The sequence below is a fragment of the Poecilia latipinna genome, unplaced genomic scaffold (assembly GCF_001443285.1).
Source record: "Poecilia latipinna isolate Pla-1442-1.1 unplaced genomic scaffold, P_latipinna-1.0 Scaffold2011, whole genome shotgun sequence".
NCBI classification, from domain to species: Eukaryota; Metazoa; Chordata; class Actinopteri; order Cyprinodontiformes; family Poeciliidae; genus Poecilia; species Poecilia latipinna.
The window spans coordinates 105,231-118,938 of NW_015114627.1; the positions used below are offsets into that span (position 1 = coordinate 105,231).

The 13,708-nt window shown below is 40.5% G+C and overlaps 2 protein-coding genes across 2 annotated transcripts; one reads left to right on the forward strand and one right to left on the reverse strand.

Moving 5' to 3' along the window:
* Positions 1-1,009: 1,009 nt before the first annotated feature.
* Positions 1,010-9,571, forward strand: LOC106935741 (ceramide kinase). The gene is made up of 13 exons (XM_015016380.1): positions 1,010-1,407; positions 3,296-3,391; positions 3,529-3,666; positions 3,748-3,876; positions 4,270-4,333; positions 4,415-4,560; positions 4,646-4,720; positions 4,800-4,952; positions 5,387-5,492; positions 7,432-7,535; positions 8,541-8,737; positions 8,824-9,134; positions 9,288-9,571. The coding sequence occupies exons 1-13, from the start codon at positions 1,272-1,274 to the stop codon at positions 9,391-9,393; spliced, it is 1,761 nt and encodes a 586-aa protein (XP_014871866.1). The 5' UTR covers positions 1,010-1,271; the 3' UTR covers positions 9,394-9,571.
* A 94-nt stretch (positions 9,572-9,665) lies between these two features.
* On the reverse strand, positions 9,666-13,288 carry LOC106935742 (glucose-6-phosphate 1-dehydrogenase-like). Its single transcript, XM_015016381.1, has 8 exons — positions 13,202-13,288; positions 12,950-13,043; positions 12,684-12,870; positions 12,343-12,578; positions 11,690-11,766; positions 11,495-11,587; positions 11,318-11,383; positions 9,666-10,038 (listed from the first exon to the last, which is right to left on the reverse strand). The coding sequence occupies exons 2-8, from the start codon at positions 13,034-13,036 to the stop codon at positions 10,026-10,028; spliced, it is 759 nt and encodes a 252-aa protein (XP_014871867.1). The 5' UTR covers positions 13,037-13,043; positions 13,202-13,288; the 3' UTR covers positions 9,666-10,025.
* Between the last annotated feature and the right edge of the window lie 420 nt (positions 13,289-13,708).

The following is a 13,708-nucleotide window of genomic DNA, read 5'->3' on the forward strand; positions in this document are numbered from 1 at the left end:
GACCTCGGGGCTTCCAGTCCATATTCGGCACAGATGTTCCTGTACACTATCCCCGCCACTTAGGTATGTCGTTCCATGAACACTTTCCCTGCCAGCATCTTGCACCCTGCTGTTATGTGCTGGACTGTCTCAGAGGCCTCCTTGCACAACCTACACCTTGGGTCGTCTGGTGTGGTAGATCTGAGCCTCTATTGCTCTGGTGTTTAGGGCCTGTTCCTGGGCGGCCAGGATGAGGGCCTCTGTGCTGTCCTTGAGTCCAGCTTTTTCCAGCCATTGGTAGGATTTCCTGATATCAGCCACTTCAGTTATTTGTCGGTGGTACATCCCATGTAGGGGCTTGTCCTCCCATGATGATTCCTCCAGCACCTCGTCCTCTGTTCCCCATTGTCTGAGATATTCGCTGAGCACATCGTCCATTGAGGCTTTGTCCTTGATGTATTTATGGATCTTGGATGTTTCATCCTGGACAGTGGCTCTCACACTCAATAGTCCTCTGCCTCCTTCCTTACGGCTTGTGTACAGTCTCAGGGTGCTGGATTTGGGGTGGAACCCTCCATGCATGGTTAGTAGCTTCCAAGTCTTAACATCCATGGCCTTTATCTCTTCCATTGGCCAGCTAATTATTCCGGCAGGGTATATACAATTACAATTTTGCCACTTATGATAAGGAATAAATTAGGACACCCACATATTTATGTCATCCTTAAAAGGGTAAAATTACACACTAGTGTGTGACATCAGATGCACATCATGAGAACATTTTTACTCAGCACTTTGACGAAGGTTTGCCGACTGTCGAAATGAGATGTGAGATCATATAGGCTCAAATGACTTCGTATTTACAACATACTTTCCGTTATTACAGTCATGTAGTTAGTAATTACACTTTCCTTAGCATGCTTAGGCCTGATAAACAAGTAAACAACATTTTCCAAACGCTCAACCAACAGGGACACGGTCCCTCAGGTAAACCTCCGTCCAATCAGCAGCTTTATGCAAATGCAGCTGCAGGTACCATGAGGGAAGGGAGCGGTGAGGCGATGTTCGGGCGGCAGCGACAACATTTCAGCGTGAATTTGATCCAGATGAAGATAACAACCTTTCTGACTCTGTGACATCCGTGACACCAGACAAACGAAGTCGGGCTATTTTTCTGATTGTCGACCGAATTCGGATTGTTGGCACCGACCTGTTGTTGTTTTCTCAAAGGGGTGAAAGTTATGGATGCAAACGGCGGTCGGGAATGAGTTGCTTGCGGACATTTCGGGTGAATGAAAACCCAGATGGAGACCGACCTGAGACTGGAGTCAAGTTTGTGGGTCGGGAATAAGAGATACCTGGCTGTCCTGACAGGCTGGCATCTCAAATGGACCGAAGCGGACAAGAAGAACCGCGATAAGAAAACAGGTGAGTGATCCTGTTGCTCTGAACGTGGTGACACAGACCGTCTCCTTAACAACCTATAAACATGCGTACAAATCAAAGGATAAACAGTTATCTCCTATTTAAAATTGTTCTTACTTATAATACTTCACTATTAGTCTTGCAAACACTTAAAGGTTTTACACTGTCAACAGGTTTTAAGGTGCAGGCAGGGAGTGCTTTAATTAAGTCCTTTTCAAAAACGTGAAGAACAAGTTGAGCAGCACCAACATGTCATAAAACAAGTTTACTGAAAACAGACTGGAAAACACACACACACACACACACACACACACACACACATGCCCTCACACATGACCTTAGGTTGATATAGGCTGTATATACAACAAGACATCCAGCAGTTATTGAATATCATACATTATTATTATAATAAAAATAATTAATTCCAGAGAAGGGGGGGGGGAAGAGAAATGTAAGGTGGTTTCTCCCTGAACACATCCCAATCCAGGTCAAAAGCAAGAAACAAAAAATTTGTAGAAATCTATACACAGTAATGCTGCACATACTTGTGCATCTGCCCATCCACACACATTCCAAAACAGAAAGAGAATGACAATAATAATATAAGAGAAATATATAATTAAAGAAGTAATAAAAAAAATGAAAAAAAGATAAAAGTAAAAAGGGCCTACAAATAATTTAATTTGCGTCTGTATCAAGGAGCAAAAACAATGGTACCAACTGAAAATAGGAAAGTTTCACCAAGTTTCCATAAATTTCCCTTACGTGAGAATCTGAGTTTTTCCATTTTCAGGTTTCAGAGAGCTTCCCTCACCCAGTATTCATGAGATGGAGAGACGCTCAGTTTCCACTTTAGTAAAATAAGCCTTGGTGATTTAATTTATATTAGGAAGAACTATCAACCTGCCCAAATGTGAAAAAAACCCTTCATTAAAACACAAATTAAACGTGATTGATCTAATTTTTTGGTTCAGTTTCACTAGTCTCAACATTACCCTCTTACTGTCTGGTCTATAAACTTATTTACTTGAACAGAACCTGTATAACAACATCAGGGGTCATAAACAGCAACACATTATGACCCCCATCTAAAAATCATCTATTAATCTGGAAGGGACTACAAAGCCCTGTAATGTGGCTGAATAACAGCAGAGTGGGGTAAAATACCTCCACAGCAATTTAAATGCTAGTTTAAACAACCAGTGTCAATAGAAGGTGTTAGACTGAGGGGCTTTTCCCCCCCTAATTAAAATAAAATAAACATTTGGAAAACAGTTTTTTGTACTTTCTCTAGTCATGTTTGTGTGATTTTGTGATTTGCTTGATGACCTGAAACAACTGAAAGGGACAAAAAGGCGAAAGCAGAAGAAATCTGTAAGGGAGAAATTATTTCTTCCATAAGCTTTTATGGAAAAAATGAAAAGATAAACTTCTGTCTGCAGAACATTTAACCTAGAAAAAAAATCAACATTATTTAACACAATACACAGTTATTATAATTCATACAAGTCAAAAATCAGTTGGCTTCTTGACTTACTATTATTAACAAGTAGAGTGAACAACACTGACCTAATCTGTTGTGTTTATGCTGGTCAGGCAACATGCACTGCTTGCCGTTTAAACAAACAAAGGCTCAATTCTAATCATGTTTATCTAGCATACACCAGGAAGGCACTCAGACCAGCACAACTCCTATGAAAATGAAGTGGCTCGACAGAATCGGCTTTCATTACAATCACACTGTAGTTTTTCCAGTATCCATTTTGCTACAACGTAGTAAAATCCAGGATGTAAATACCTAAATGGAAAACATCCGTACTTAATGCCCTCTCATTACAATGAGTTTGAGATCCGTTTGGGATTTTCCTCACACCCGTTCTGTCACACACAGTTTCAGTTCCTGTGGCCGAGGTGGTTGGAGTGGAGGAGGGCCGGGTGGAGGTCCTGCCTCACAAGTCTGTGGAGGACACAGATCGAGACTTCACAGGTATTAACACTTGTTACACAGCCACAGTTTAACTATAGTAACATACACTGTAATCAGATCTGTTGTTTTAGCCTGTTATCATAGTAGCGGTTACATAATCCTGCGGATAAAACATTTATTTACTGATCTGTCTGCAGTTTTCTATGTGAAGCGCAGCAACAGCAGGACTTCCTCTGGGCTGCTGTGGAGACTGGGCCGGACCCAGTTCACCTGTCCCAGCCGGGTCCTCCGAGACCAGTGGACGAAACACCTACGGACAGCCCTAAAAACACACAGTGAGGGGAGACTTTCCATTTAAATTGTTGCTGAATCCCCAAGGCTGCAGCTACTTGTAACACCCTAAACGCGTTTTTCAGGTCCCCTCCGTCCACACAGGCTGCTGGTGTTCATCAACCCGTTTGGAGGAAAGAAAAAAGGAAGGCAGGTCTACCACTCACTGGTTGCCCCTGTGTTTGAGCTGGCTGGCATCAGCTCCCACGTAATAGGTAAACACTGTTGTTGATAAAGTTCATACCCCTTCAACTTTTTCCCCATTTTGTCACTTTACAATCACAAGCTTTATATGTATGATAAAATCGAGTGGTTAGCAGCTCAAATCTGTTGACATGAGAAGTAGATTTATTTGAACTACATAAATCTATGAACCTTTGACCCTGCCACTCTTTTAATTTTTTTATTTAAATAGTTTTTCTATGCCTTGTAACAGACTGGATGGATGGATGGATGGATAGTTTGTCTATCAGATAACTTCTTCCAGGAGTACACAGAAGTTTGTGCTTGGATGTGATAAAAATCTGTATCTTTTAACCTGTCCTCTGTCTCACCCGCTTAACTCCTAAACCAGTTTTTAACTGCATTTTTTTTTTTTTCCGTTTTAGTGACTGAACGAGCCAACCAGGCCAGAGATCACCTCCTTAAGAAAGACCTGACGGGTTTTGACGGGTAAGTGCCGTCAGTATTTTGATGTGTGGTGGGAAGTCGTTACAAAGACTTCACAGAAACTCTTGTGTTTGCTTTTGACAGTGTGGTGTGTGTGGGCGGCGACGGCACGTTCAGTGAAGTACTTCAGGGTGTGATTGGGAGGACGCAGCAAGAGGCAGGCCTTTGCGAGAACGATCCTGCGGTCGCTCTGCAGCCCTGTCCGCTCCACATTGGGATCATCCCTGCAGGTAATTGCGGGATTGTGCTCCTAAAGTCCGTGTGTGTTACAGATGTGAATCCAAACAGCTCATTCCTGGTTGCCTTACTGTGTAGGCTCCACGGACTGCGTGTGCTACGCCACAGTGGGGGTGATCGACCCCGTTACCTCCGCTCTGCATGTTGTCATTGGTGAGGAAAGGTTTGCGTTAAAAGAAACCCGCGTCCTGTCAAATTTTAGCCCAGCTTAAATAATTCTGCCATCTTTCAGGAGATTCTCAGCCTCTGGATGTGTGTTCAGTTCACCACGGTCCCGGTCAGGTGCGATACTCCGTGTCTCTGGTGGGCTACGGGTTTTACGGCGATGTGCTAGCCGAGAGCGAAAAACACCGCTGGATGGGGCCCTTCAGATACGACTACTCAGGTCTAACAGAGATTCTTAGTGAAGAGAACAAAAATATATACACTGCTCAAAAAAATAAAGGGAACACTCAAATAACACATCCTAGATCTGAATGAATGAAATATTCTCACTGAATACTTTGTTCTGTACAAAGTTGAATGTGCTGACAACAAAATCACACAAAAATCATCAATGGAAATCAAATTTATTAACCAATGGAGGCCTGGATTTGGAGCCACACACAAAATTAAAGTGAAATGTTCCCTTTAAATTTTGAGCAGTATATATATATATTGCATAGCCAAATTACAAGAGCTCTGTTTTTCATCTCCTCATGGAGGCTGATTGCTGCAACCTGACCACTACTTCCCTTATAAAGCATTTTATGCAATACATCCGCTATGTTCTCTCTTTCATATTTTTCTTGCGCTATGCAATTCTTCTCGTTCATTTAGGTGCAGTGGTGTTTTTGAGCAACAGAAGCTACAGGGGGACAGTGCAGTATCTGCCAGCTGACCCACTGATGTCCAGCCCAAGAGATAAGACTCGCTGTTTGTCCGGGTAAAACACCAACCTCTGTTGGACAATTATATGAATAATTACATGCAACGTTTTAATAAAGAAAGTTACAGTGGTTTGACACTTGAAAACATTGAAGTAATTCAGGGCAGTATTTATGTTACTTTTTATTGTTTAAAGAAATAAGTTCTCAACTAAACACTGTTAAAACATGCAAATCATTATGTACAAGTACATTATGATTCCTTTAGTTTTTATCAGACAATTATCCCAAAAGGAGGCATTTGAAAGTGCAGAGATAATGATGCCTCGATCAATCATGATGCATTCATGAAGCTGTTCAAATTTCAGGCTGTTGGATGTGAAATGTTTGAAATTTTATTCAATCATTTCAAAACTTCTGTGACAACCATCCTCTTTAATTCAAGTGGGAAACAAATGCATTTATTAGAGGAAACAATCTAAGAAAAAGATGCAATAAGCTGATTGCATATGTATCCATACAGCCTGAAGCTATTTGCACCTTTTGACTCACTTTCACTACTCAGTCCTTTTGAGGTAATGCCTCTTATAGAAAATGGGATTAACTGTAAGTAAAGTTGCAGTTATTCTAGGTTCAGTTTTCTCTTTTAAAAATGGTCATTTGCATCCTTTTGCTTAATCTGCAGTTTGCAAAGAGGCTGCAAATTTGTTATTCGGGGAAAGGAAGCAAAATGCATGATGAAGGCAGGAAGCAAAGTGGTCATTTCTCTAAAACTGATGGAAAAAATAGACTGAAACTGGTCAGGATGGCCACCAAAAGCAACACTGAAAGAGCTAAAGGAAATATAAACAAGTTTTGGTTTTATTGTACATGTGACAGTTTTCATATGTCTGGTCTGAGTAGTTTCCAAAGGAAACAGACGTGACTACATTTTTCCAGAATGTTGTTGGAGAATGTGAAACCTGAGGCATCTGAGCCAGAGGATAAGCTTAGCATAAACGACGCATCACAAAACAAACATCCCACCCAAAGTGAAACATGGTGACGGCAGCATCATTGTCTATGGTTGTGCTGGTGAAGGCGGATGAAGTTATGAGTGGTTATTAGTAACAGTCTGTGTTGACCCAGAGCTTTAGACTCACGATGAAGTCTGATTTTACTTATTTGTTTTGAAGCATGCATGCAAATCGACCAAATAATGATGGCATGAGAGGAAAATGTAAGTTTTTGAACCCTCCCTCATGAACTGTAGTCAACAGAACATCTGCTTTAGGCTGTGAAGAACACTTGTCCTCACAGTCATATGATATTGGAAGCAGGATACTGAAGATAAAAACTGAATGCGAAAAGATAAAAATCAGATTAAAGGTGAACACACCTATTTTACCAAGTTATTGCAGCTTTTTTTTTAAATGTGATTTATTTTTATTTTTTATTTCTAACAAATGTTTGTTTTTAAGTTAAATTGTAAAGGATTACTCTACATTCTATCTGGAAAATATGATCACATTTTTTTATTCTACAAAACCCTGGCATTTGAACGAGGGTGTACTTACTTTTGAGCACCGCCGTACCTTCCCTTAGGCCTTTGTGTGCGTCCTAATCTAAGTTATCTGAGAATGTGGATGGTGATGATTTGTTGTAACACTAAACTCCTTTAATTAGAAGATTAGAAGGCATGCATGTGGTCTGTGGACGAAAAAATAAATAAATAAAAAATCGCCCAGAGTCTCAGCTTGGGACATTGTAACTGCTACCACCTGTACCTGGGACTCAGGTGTTGGGTGCATCTTAAGGAGGGTGGGAACTATGACAGTAGGAACTTGATCTAGATGAAATGCGAGACTCAGCCTCGTGTTGGGCTCGGAGTATCCACTTCAGCCTTTGTCTAAGCAAGCGGCCTCTGGCTGCCAGCGAATTTTTTAGGACGGCTTTTATGAGCAGGTATCAGACTTTAGGAGCTCTTTAAAACTCTCAGTGTGGTTCTGTGTTTTCTAGGTGTGGTGTTTGCGCCAAAAGCACCGAGCGACTTTTCACAAACTCTTCAGATTCTGGCTCCCTGTACAGCTCCAACTCTGGTCCCTTCAGTAATGGCTCAGAAGGTAAAACAAAAAAACAAAAAAAAACCAAACAAACATTGTTTTACGCCATGTAGTGACAGTCAAGTTTACTGGAAACTTACTGACTCCTGTCATTATTTATATTGTATAAATACATTTACTTGTGCGGCCATATTTAACAAATTAAAATGTGTTTTAGTGAGGCTCATTTTTCAAAACAACCTCTAAAGCAGCTAGTTTCATCAAGCCCACATTTCTTGATTTTAATCTTAAGTGTTGTGGTTTCAATACCTGTGGACAGAAAATTATGATAATTAACAGAAATGAAGAATTAAAAACAATCTGTCTGTAATCAATCAATCAATCAATCAATGCATTTCACATAGTGAATGGAGTTAGTAAAATAAGGGAATTTATATCTAAAAAAATATTAAAATGCTGGAAAAATCTGACTTTATAGTGTGCACTCTCAGTGTATTATTTCATATCCTCATGTTGCAGCATGTCGTGGATTTACTCCAGATCATGTTGTATTTGTCAAACTTGCACATCAGAGTCACTGTGACGAGTTAATTCTGCTTTGGACAAGGCGACTGGTCTGCAGTCCAGCTGCTGTGCAAGTTAACCGATCAGATGTTAGGATCTCTTTTACAAACTAGTGTTATTGTATAATGAAAATTATGGTAATAATGAAATACTGAATGACAATTTTAAAAAATTTAACATTTAAAACTCTTTTGACTAATGACTAATGTTACATAAATGTACTTTTTGCCTCATTATACTTTGGCTATCTTTTCAAATACATGAAATGATGACATTATCCAATAAGATTCCTCTAAATATTTTTTTCTGTTTTGTTTTTTGCTGCATATCATAATTTCTTATAAGGTCTTGAACCACCCACGATTTTTTAAATAAATACACCTACACTTTGAAACAGTCCATTGGTACTTTTAAATTGTTTTGTGTCATTTATGCTGTACAGATTTAACCATGTAAGGATGTCGCTTGAAAGTATAGAATCTTGTCTTTTTGTCTCTTTAGATGAGTGGGTCAGTGTGGACGGCAGGTTCAAGTCTGTGTCTCTCACATGCATGTCCAGCTCGTGTGACAAAAGTCCTCTGGGTCTCTCTCCCTCTGCCCACCTGGCTGATGGAACAGGAGATCTCATCCTGGTGTGGGACACAAACCCCTTGGGATTCCTTGCTTTCCTCTATAGGCACACAACCGATCAGGACCAGGTATCACGTTTTCCTTGTGCGGAAACGAGTCTCGGCAGACATTTAAAAAAAGTGTGCCAACCCATTGTTTCCACTTGTCCTCCTAGTTTGACCTGCCGTTCGTGGAGGTCCATCGTGTGAAGGCGGTGCGCTTCGCTCTGGCGGGAGGAGGAGAGGAAGCCGAGGACAGTGAAGGTCTGCGTGGTGCGGTGGATGGAGGAGATGGAGCGTATGTCGAGAATGGAAGCATAGCCGGATCCCAGCAGCACCTGGCAGCGGGAGCTAATGGACAAACGATGACGTGCGAGGACAAAACTACGAGCCCCTTCACGTGCGGCCTCTGCTGCAGGAAAGCTCCCGCTGTGTCAGTCTGGAACTGCGATGGAGAAATTCTGCCTTCCCCCGAGATCTGCTGCAGGTAAGCAAGTCATCATGGTGTGTTTTTTTGTCCCGCCTGTCAGGTTTATGGTTTGCTCTCTCCAACACACGTCAGAAAGAAAAGGCCTGCGAAGCTGTTTCTTGTTATAAGTACTAACTACCTTTGGCTTTTTTGTTTTGCCGCCGGTCTCAGGATTCATGGCCAGTTGGTGCGTCTGTACGCCAGGGGCATCGAGGACGGGACTTTCTTAGAAGACTGCACCGAGGAGAGGGAGGAGTGCAACAGAACATGCAGATGAAATCTGACAAGCAATTAAAAAAATATATATCAGTTTGTTGTTTAAAGGTTTTTAAAATTGATAACACTGCAGCAAGTCCTGCAGACTTACATTGCCAAAGAGTTTCTCAAGCTTCAGGCACTTTAATTCATACTTGTCACTGTAATATTTGGAAAATAAATATTTATTCCTAAAGCTCTGTACGTTTATGTTCATTTGTCGTCTTCCCTCCATGTACAAATGGTGGAAAAAGTTTTTTGCTTTGAAAATGACCTTAACCTGTTACTGTACACACGATGTTTGCTGCTTTTGATCTGTTTTTGTCCGTTTCAGAGAATTAAGACGAATGTTGATGGAGGTTAAGCTACAAATATATGAAATAAAAAAAGGCATTATTTTATTTTTTTTTATTAGTGTCGATAAAAGCAGCAACACTTTCCTATGATAAAGAAGAAGAATTTGCGTCCGACTTGAACTACAGCAGCTCGACTCTTCACAACATCCCAGCCATCGGGTTGCAGCGTTACTCTTACAGGAAAACAAGCACAAGAGACTCAGATATTTAAACACATGTTCATCAATACTGTTCTTCCCAGAGCTTTCTGAATCCTGGGAAAGACCACTGCACGTTCCGATCTCATACGTTTCATGGGTTAGGTCACACACCTGATAGAGAAGGGAAGAAAAACACAATACAAGATCAGGTTTCTGCAGGCAGTAGATCAAAACGTCTTGTAAAAGTATTAATACGCGTTTTACTTTCCCACATTTTTCATGTCGCAAACAAGAACGTTAATGTATTTTTTTTATCTTGATTTTGTGACCAATGTCTATAGCTGTAAAGTAGAGGGAAATGACAATTTTTAAATTGCTGTTAGCAAATAAAGGAAATGGAGACCATTAAAAAAGAGAAGAGGCTCAGAGTTTGGGTGGTCAGTCACTTTTCTTAACAAATGTGTGAAAGATTCATGAAAGAATAGCTTCAAAGGAAGCAAGAAGATATTTTCTTTGCAGTTTTGCAGCAGGTCATGCCTGGGACACAGTAAACATGGAAGGGAATGCTCTGGTCATGCTAAGTGTGGAGAAACATAGGCATTGCAATACAAAGCCTGAAGAAAAAGTAGTAATTGAGAGAGATTATTCCATGTATTGCCTCCAGGGGGCTGAATACAGGAGATTTTTCTTTACACTTCTCAGTTTTCAATGCACTATTTTGTGTTTGTCCCTGGTTACAAAATGAGAAAACTGGGAAAAAATCCAGAAGGTTTCAACACTTGTGCAAGAAATGGGTGAAGACATGCAGTGTTAGAGATTAACATGATTTTACCATTTGATTAAGCTTAGAAAGAACATTTTTCTTACCTGTGGTTTGACAAATGTCTGTCTCAGTGAACAGTTATCAGGAGATGCATCCTCTCCCAGACTAACCAGTCCAACAAGTATTCCTCTTATGTTGACCTGTTGCCATGGCTTTATGTGAATCATGACACTGCATGTCTTTATTTTGGTGATCACTGTAAATACCGGTCTATTAATAGCAGGAAATGCCCTTATCATTACCTTCATCTACATGGTGAATATCTGCTGCACATAGTTCAGCACCAAGCCATTTTGTCCTTTCTGGTTTTTGTTGGCTTTTGAATTTGGAGTAAAATATTGTAATTTTAAACAGTTTTTGGGCAACAAGGTGAAATGTGATTTATTTAGAAAACTTGTACGCACATAGATGTGGAATCACACGAACACTTGGTTATTTCTATATTAACTCGTGAGTGATTAGGGAGAAAAACGCAGTGCTTTTTTAATACGCATGCAGACACAATCAAACTGGCACAGAAGTGACTGCTGTAAATTTTATTATTTGTAAACACACAAAGGCTTTTAGTGAATCTGTGCATGCGCATCGTACAACTTGGAGAATCAGCTTGTGTGGGGCTGCACCCACTTGTATGTTCCCTCGTAGCGGAAGCCCACCCTCTGAATAAGATCGTCTGATTCACTTGGACCACGACTACGGGCACAGAGACGAAGAAAGAGGAGGAAGAAAGAAGATGTTCAGAAATAATCGTGTCTTTTAAATTAACTTCTGTTTGTTTTATCAGTTTTTAACCAGAGAGATTACCTTCCATATGTGTAAGGAATAGGTTGTCTCTTTGCAGCTTCTATTTGGTGGAGCAGGGGGGTGAAGATCCTCCAGGCTTCTCGCAACTCATCGCTGAAAGAAAAAGAGAGGATGGTTGGTAGATGAAAAGCCGTTTGAGAAATGTCCACTACGCTGACAAATGAACGAGTCTTCCAAAATCTGATGTCTGCAGACCTGCGGACAAAGTGCATCTGATTTCCACAGAAGACGTCCAGAATCAGTCTCTCATACGCATCAGGAAGCTTCACATTCTGAAAAATACATGTCAGTGCAAAGTTACAAAAAAAAAAAAAAAAAAAAAAAACAAAAAGAAAAATTAAAAAAAAAAAAAAAAAAAAAGAAATGTCACAGCAAACAGAACAAAAACAATCGTACAAATAAAAATAAAATAAATAGGTTGCATCCTAGGATTCTGCAATGGCTTATTTGTTGACATATTTTTTTTCAATTTTCATGTTTTTTTTAGTATTAAAAATGTTATGTATTCATCGGCATGTTCTATAAAAGTTATCTCAGGCAAAGTAATAAAAAAAGCTTAATTTTTCTTTCATTGTAGTGACCTAGGAGGAGGTACATTTCAAATATTATAAAATATTATAAGTTTGGAAATATTATATTTCCAAACTTTTTGGTCTTGAAGTTGATTTGTATTCTTTGTGATGTATTGCCTACTTGCAGCTACTTTATTCCAGTAAAGTGTTTTTTTCTTTCTTCAGTTTTTCAGTTTATTTCTTAAAAAAAAAAAAAAAAAATCCTAAATCCTTTTTTGTGCATTAAGAACCAATAATTGGAGCAGAATTATAGATTAAAACAAAGGTGCTGAGCACCTTGTATCTGCTCTTGTAGGTGAGGTCCAGCTCGGTCTCCTCTGGGCTGAAGAAAACTCCAGGCCTCTTGGTCATCATCTTCAGGTAAATAGCCTCGTCCGGCTGCACCCGGACCACCAACTCGTTTCTCTGACAGCGGTCAGCAAAGATGTCTCCGGGTACGTCCGTGAACTGCAAACGCACCTCGGCTTTCCGCTCGTTCAAGGCTTTACCACAGCGCAGAATGAAAGGAACCCCTGATGGACGACCCAGTTGCGGATAAAAACACGGTAACTCCAGGGAAAATTTAAACAGAGAAAGAGAAGCAATAATGAGGAAAGAAGTCTGGATTGGAGCCTCACCATCCCATCTTTCATTCTGGACGTAGAGCACTGCAGTTGCAAACGTTGGTGTGCAGGAGCCTTTTGGTACCGTGGGATCATCGAGGTAGCCCAGCTTGGCTTCGCCCTCCCCGCCCGGATCTCCCGCGTACTGACCCAGCACCACATCTGCCATGTTAGGAGGAGCTATGCACTTCAGCACCTTCACCTGCAGAAAACCAAAAACAATAACGGACATCAGCTTTGCGATGACTCCATAATCTCGTCACTCACGACGACGCGCCTACCTTCTCGTTCCTCACGTCGTCGGGGCTCGTGGATGCAGGTTTCTCCATTGCAATCAAACAGAGCATCTGAAGCAGGTGGTTCTGCATGACATCTCTACACACACACACACACACACACACACACACACACACACACACACACACACACACACACACACACACACACACACACACACACACACACACACAAACACCTGCAATCAGAGCAGAGTTCCTGTGAAACTAAAATCTAATTCGTAATGCTTACTTCACCTAATTATCCCAAAACCATCAAAGTATCCTCCACGGCCCTGAGTGCCAAAGGGCTCCTTGAAGGTGAGCACCACAGAGGCCACACTGTTCCTGTTCCATATGGGTCCAAAAAGGCGATTTCCAAACCTGCAGGAAAGTAAACATAAAAAAAAAAAAAAAAGAAAAAAAAAATTCTGAAACAAACCACAAGATGGAGGGTTTTCACTTTTACAAGTAGCTGGCTTTCAGGTTAGAAAATACAGCTGGGTAATGAAGGGCTGGATTTCCTCTGATGGATTCCACAAAATAAAAAGTGATTTAAAAATCATCAGAAGTGGGGGAAAAAAAAACGTGTGTACACTTGCATTTGCAAACTCTAAGAACTTATGTCTGAGCCAAAAACAGATGTGCAACAAGCCTGGATGGTAAAAAGCAATGAAGTTACTTCAGCTAATTTAAGAAACTTCACTCTGTCTGGCTGCTTCTTATATTTACAAAATTACAGTTTTAATCATAAATGTAATTATA

Bases quoted from the DNA above. Each gene is read 5' to 3' on its own strand.
- LOC106935741 (XM_015016380.1), top strand. From the start codon at position 1,272: ATGAAAACCCAGATGGAGACCGACCTGAGACTGGAGTCAAGTTTGTGG. The intron at 3,877-4,269 runs GTAAACACTGTT...TTTCCGTTTTAG, and splicing joins CATCAGCTCCCACGTAATAG to TGACTGAACGAGCCAACCAG. The intron at 4,561-4,645 runs GTAATTGCGGGA...CTTACTGTGTAG, and splicing joins CATTGGGATCATCCCTGCAG to GCTCCACGGACTGCGTGTGC.
- LOC106935742 (XM_015016381.1), bottom strand. From the start codon at position 13,036: ATGCAGAACCACCTGCTTCAGATGCTCTGTTTGATTGCAATGGAGAAA. The intron at 12,579-12,683 runs GTGAGGCTCCAA...GTCGTCCATCAG, and splicing joins CCAGAATGAAAGATGGGATG to GGGTTCCTTTCATTCTGCGC. The intron at 11,588-11,689 runs GTCTGCAGACAT...TTTTTCTTTCAG, and splicing joins CAGATGCACTTTGTCCGCAG to CGATGAGTTGCGAGAAGCCT.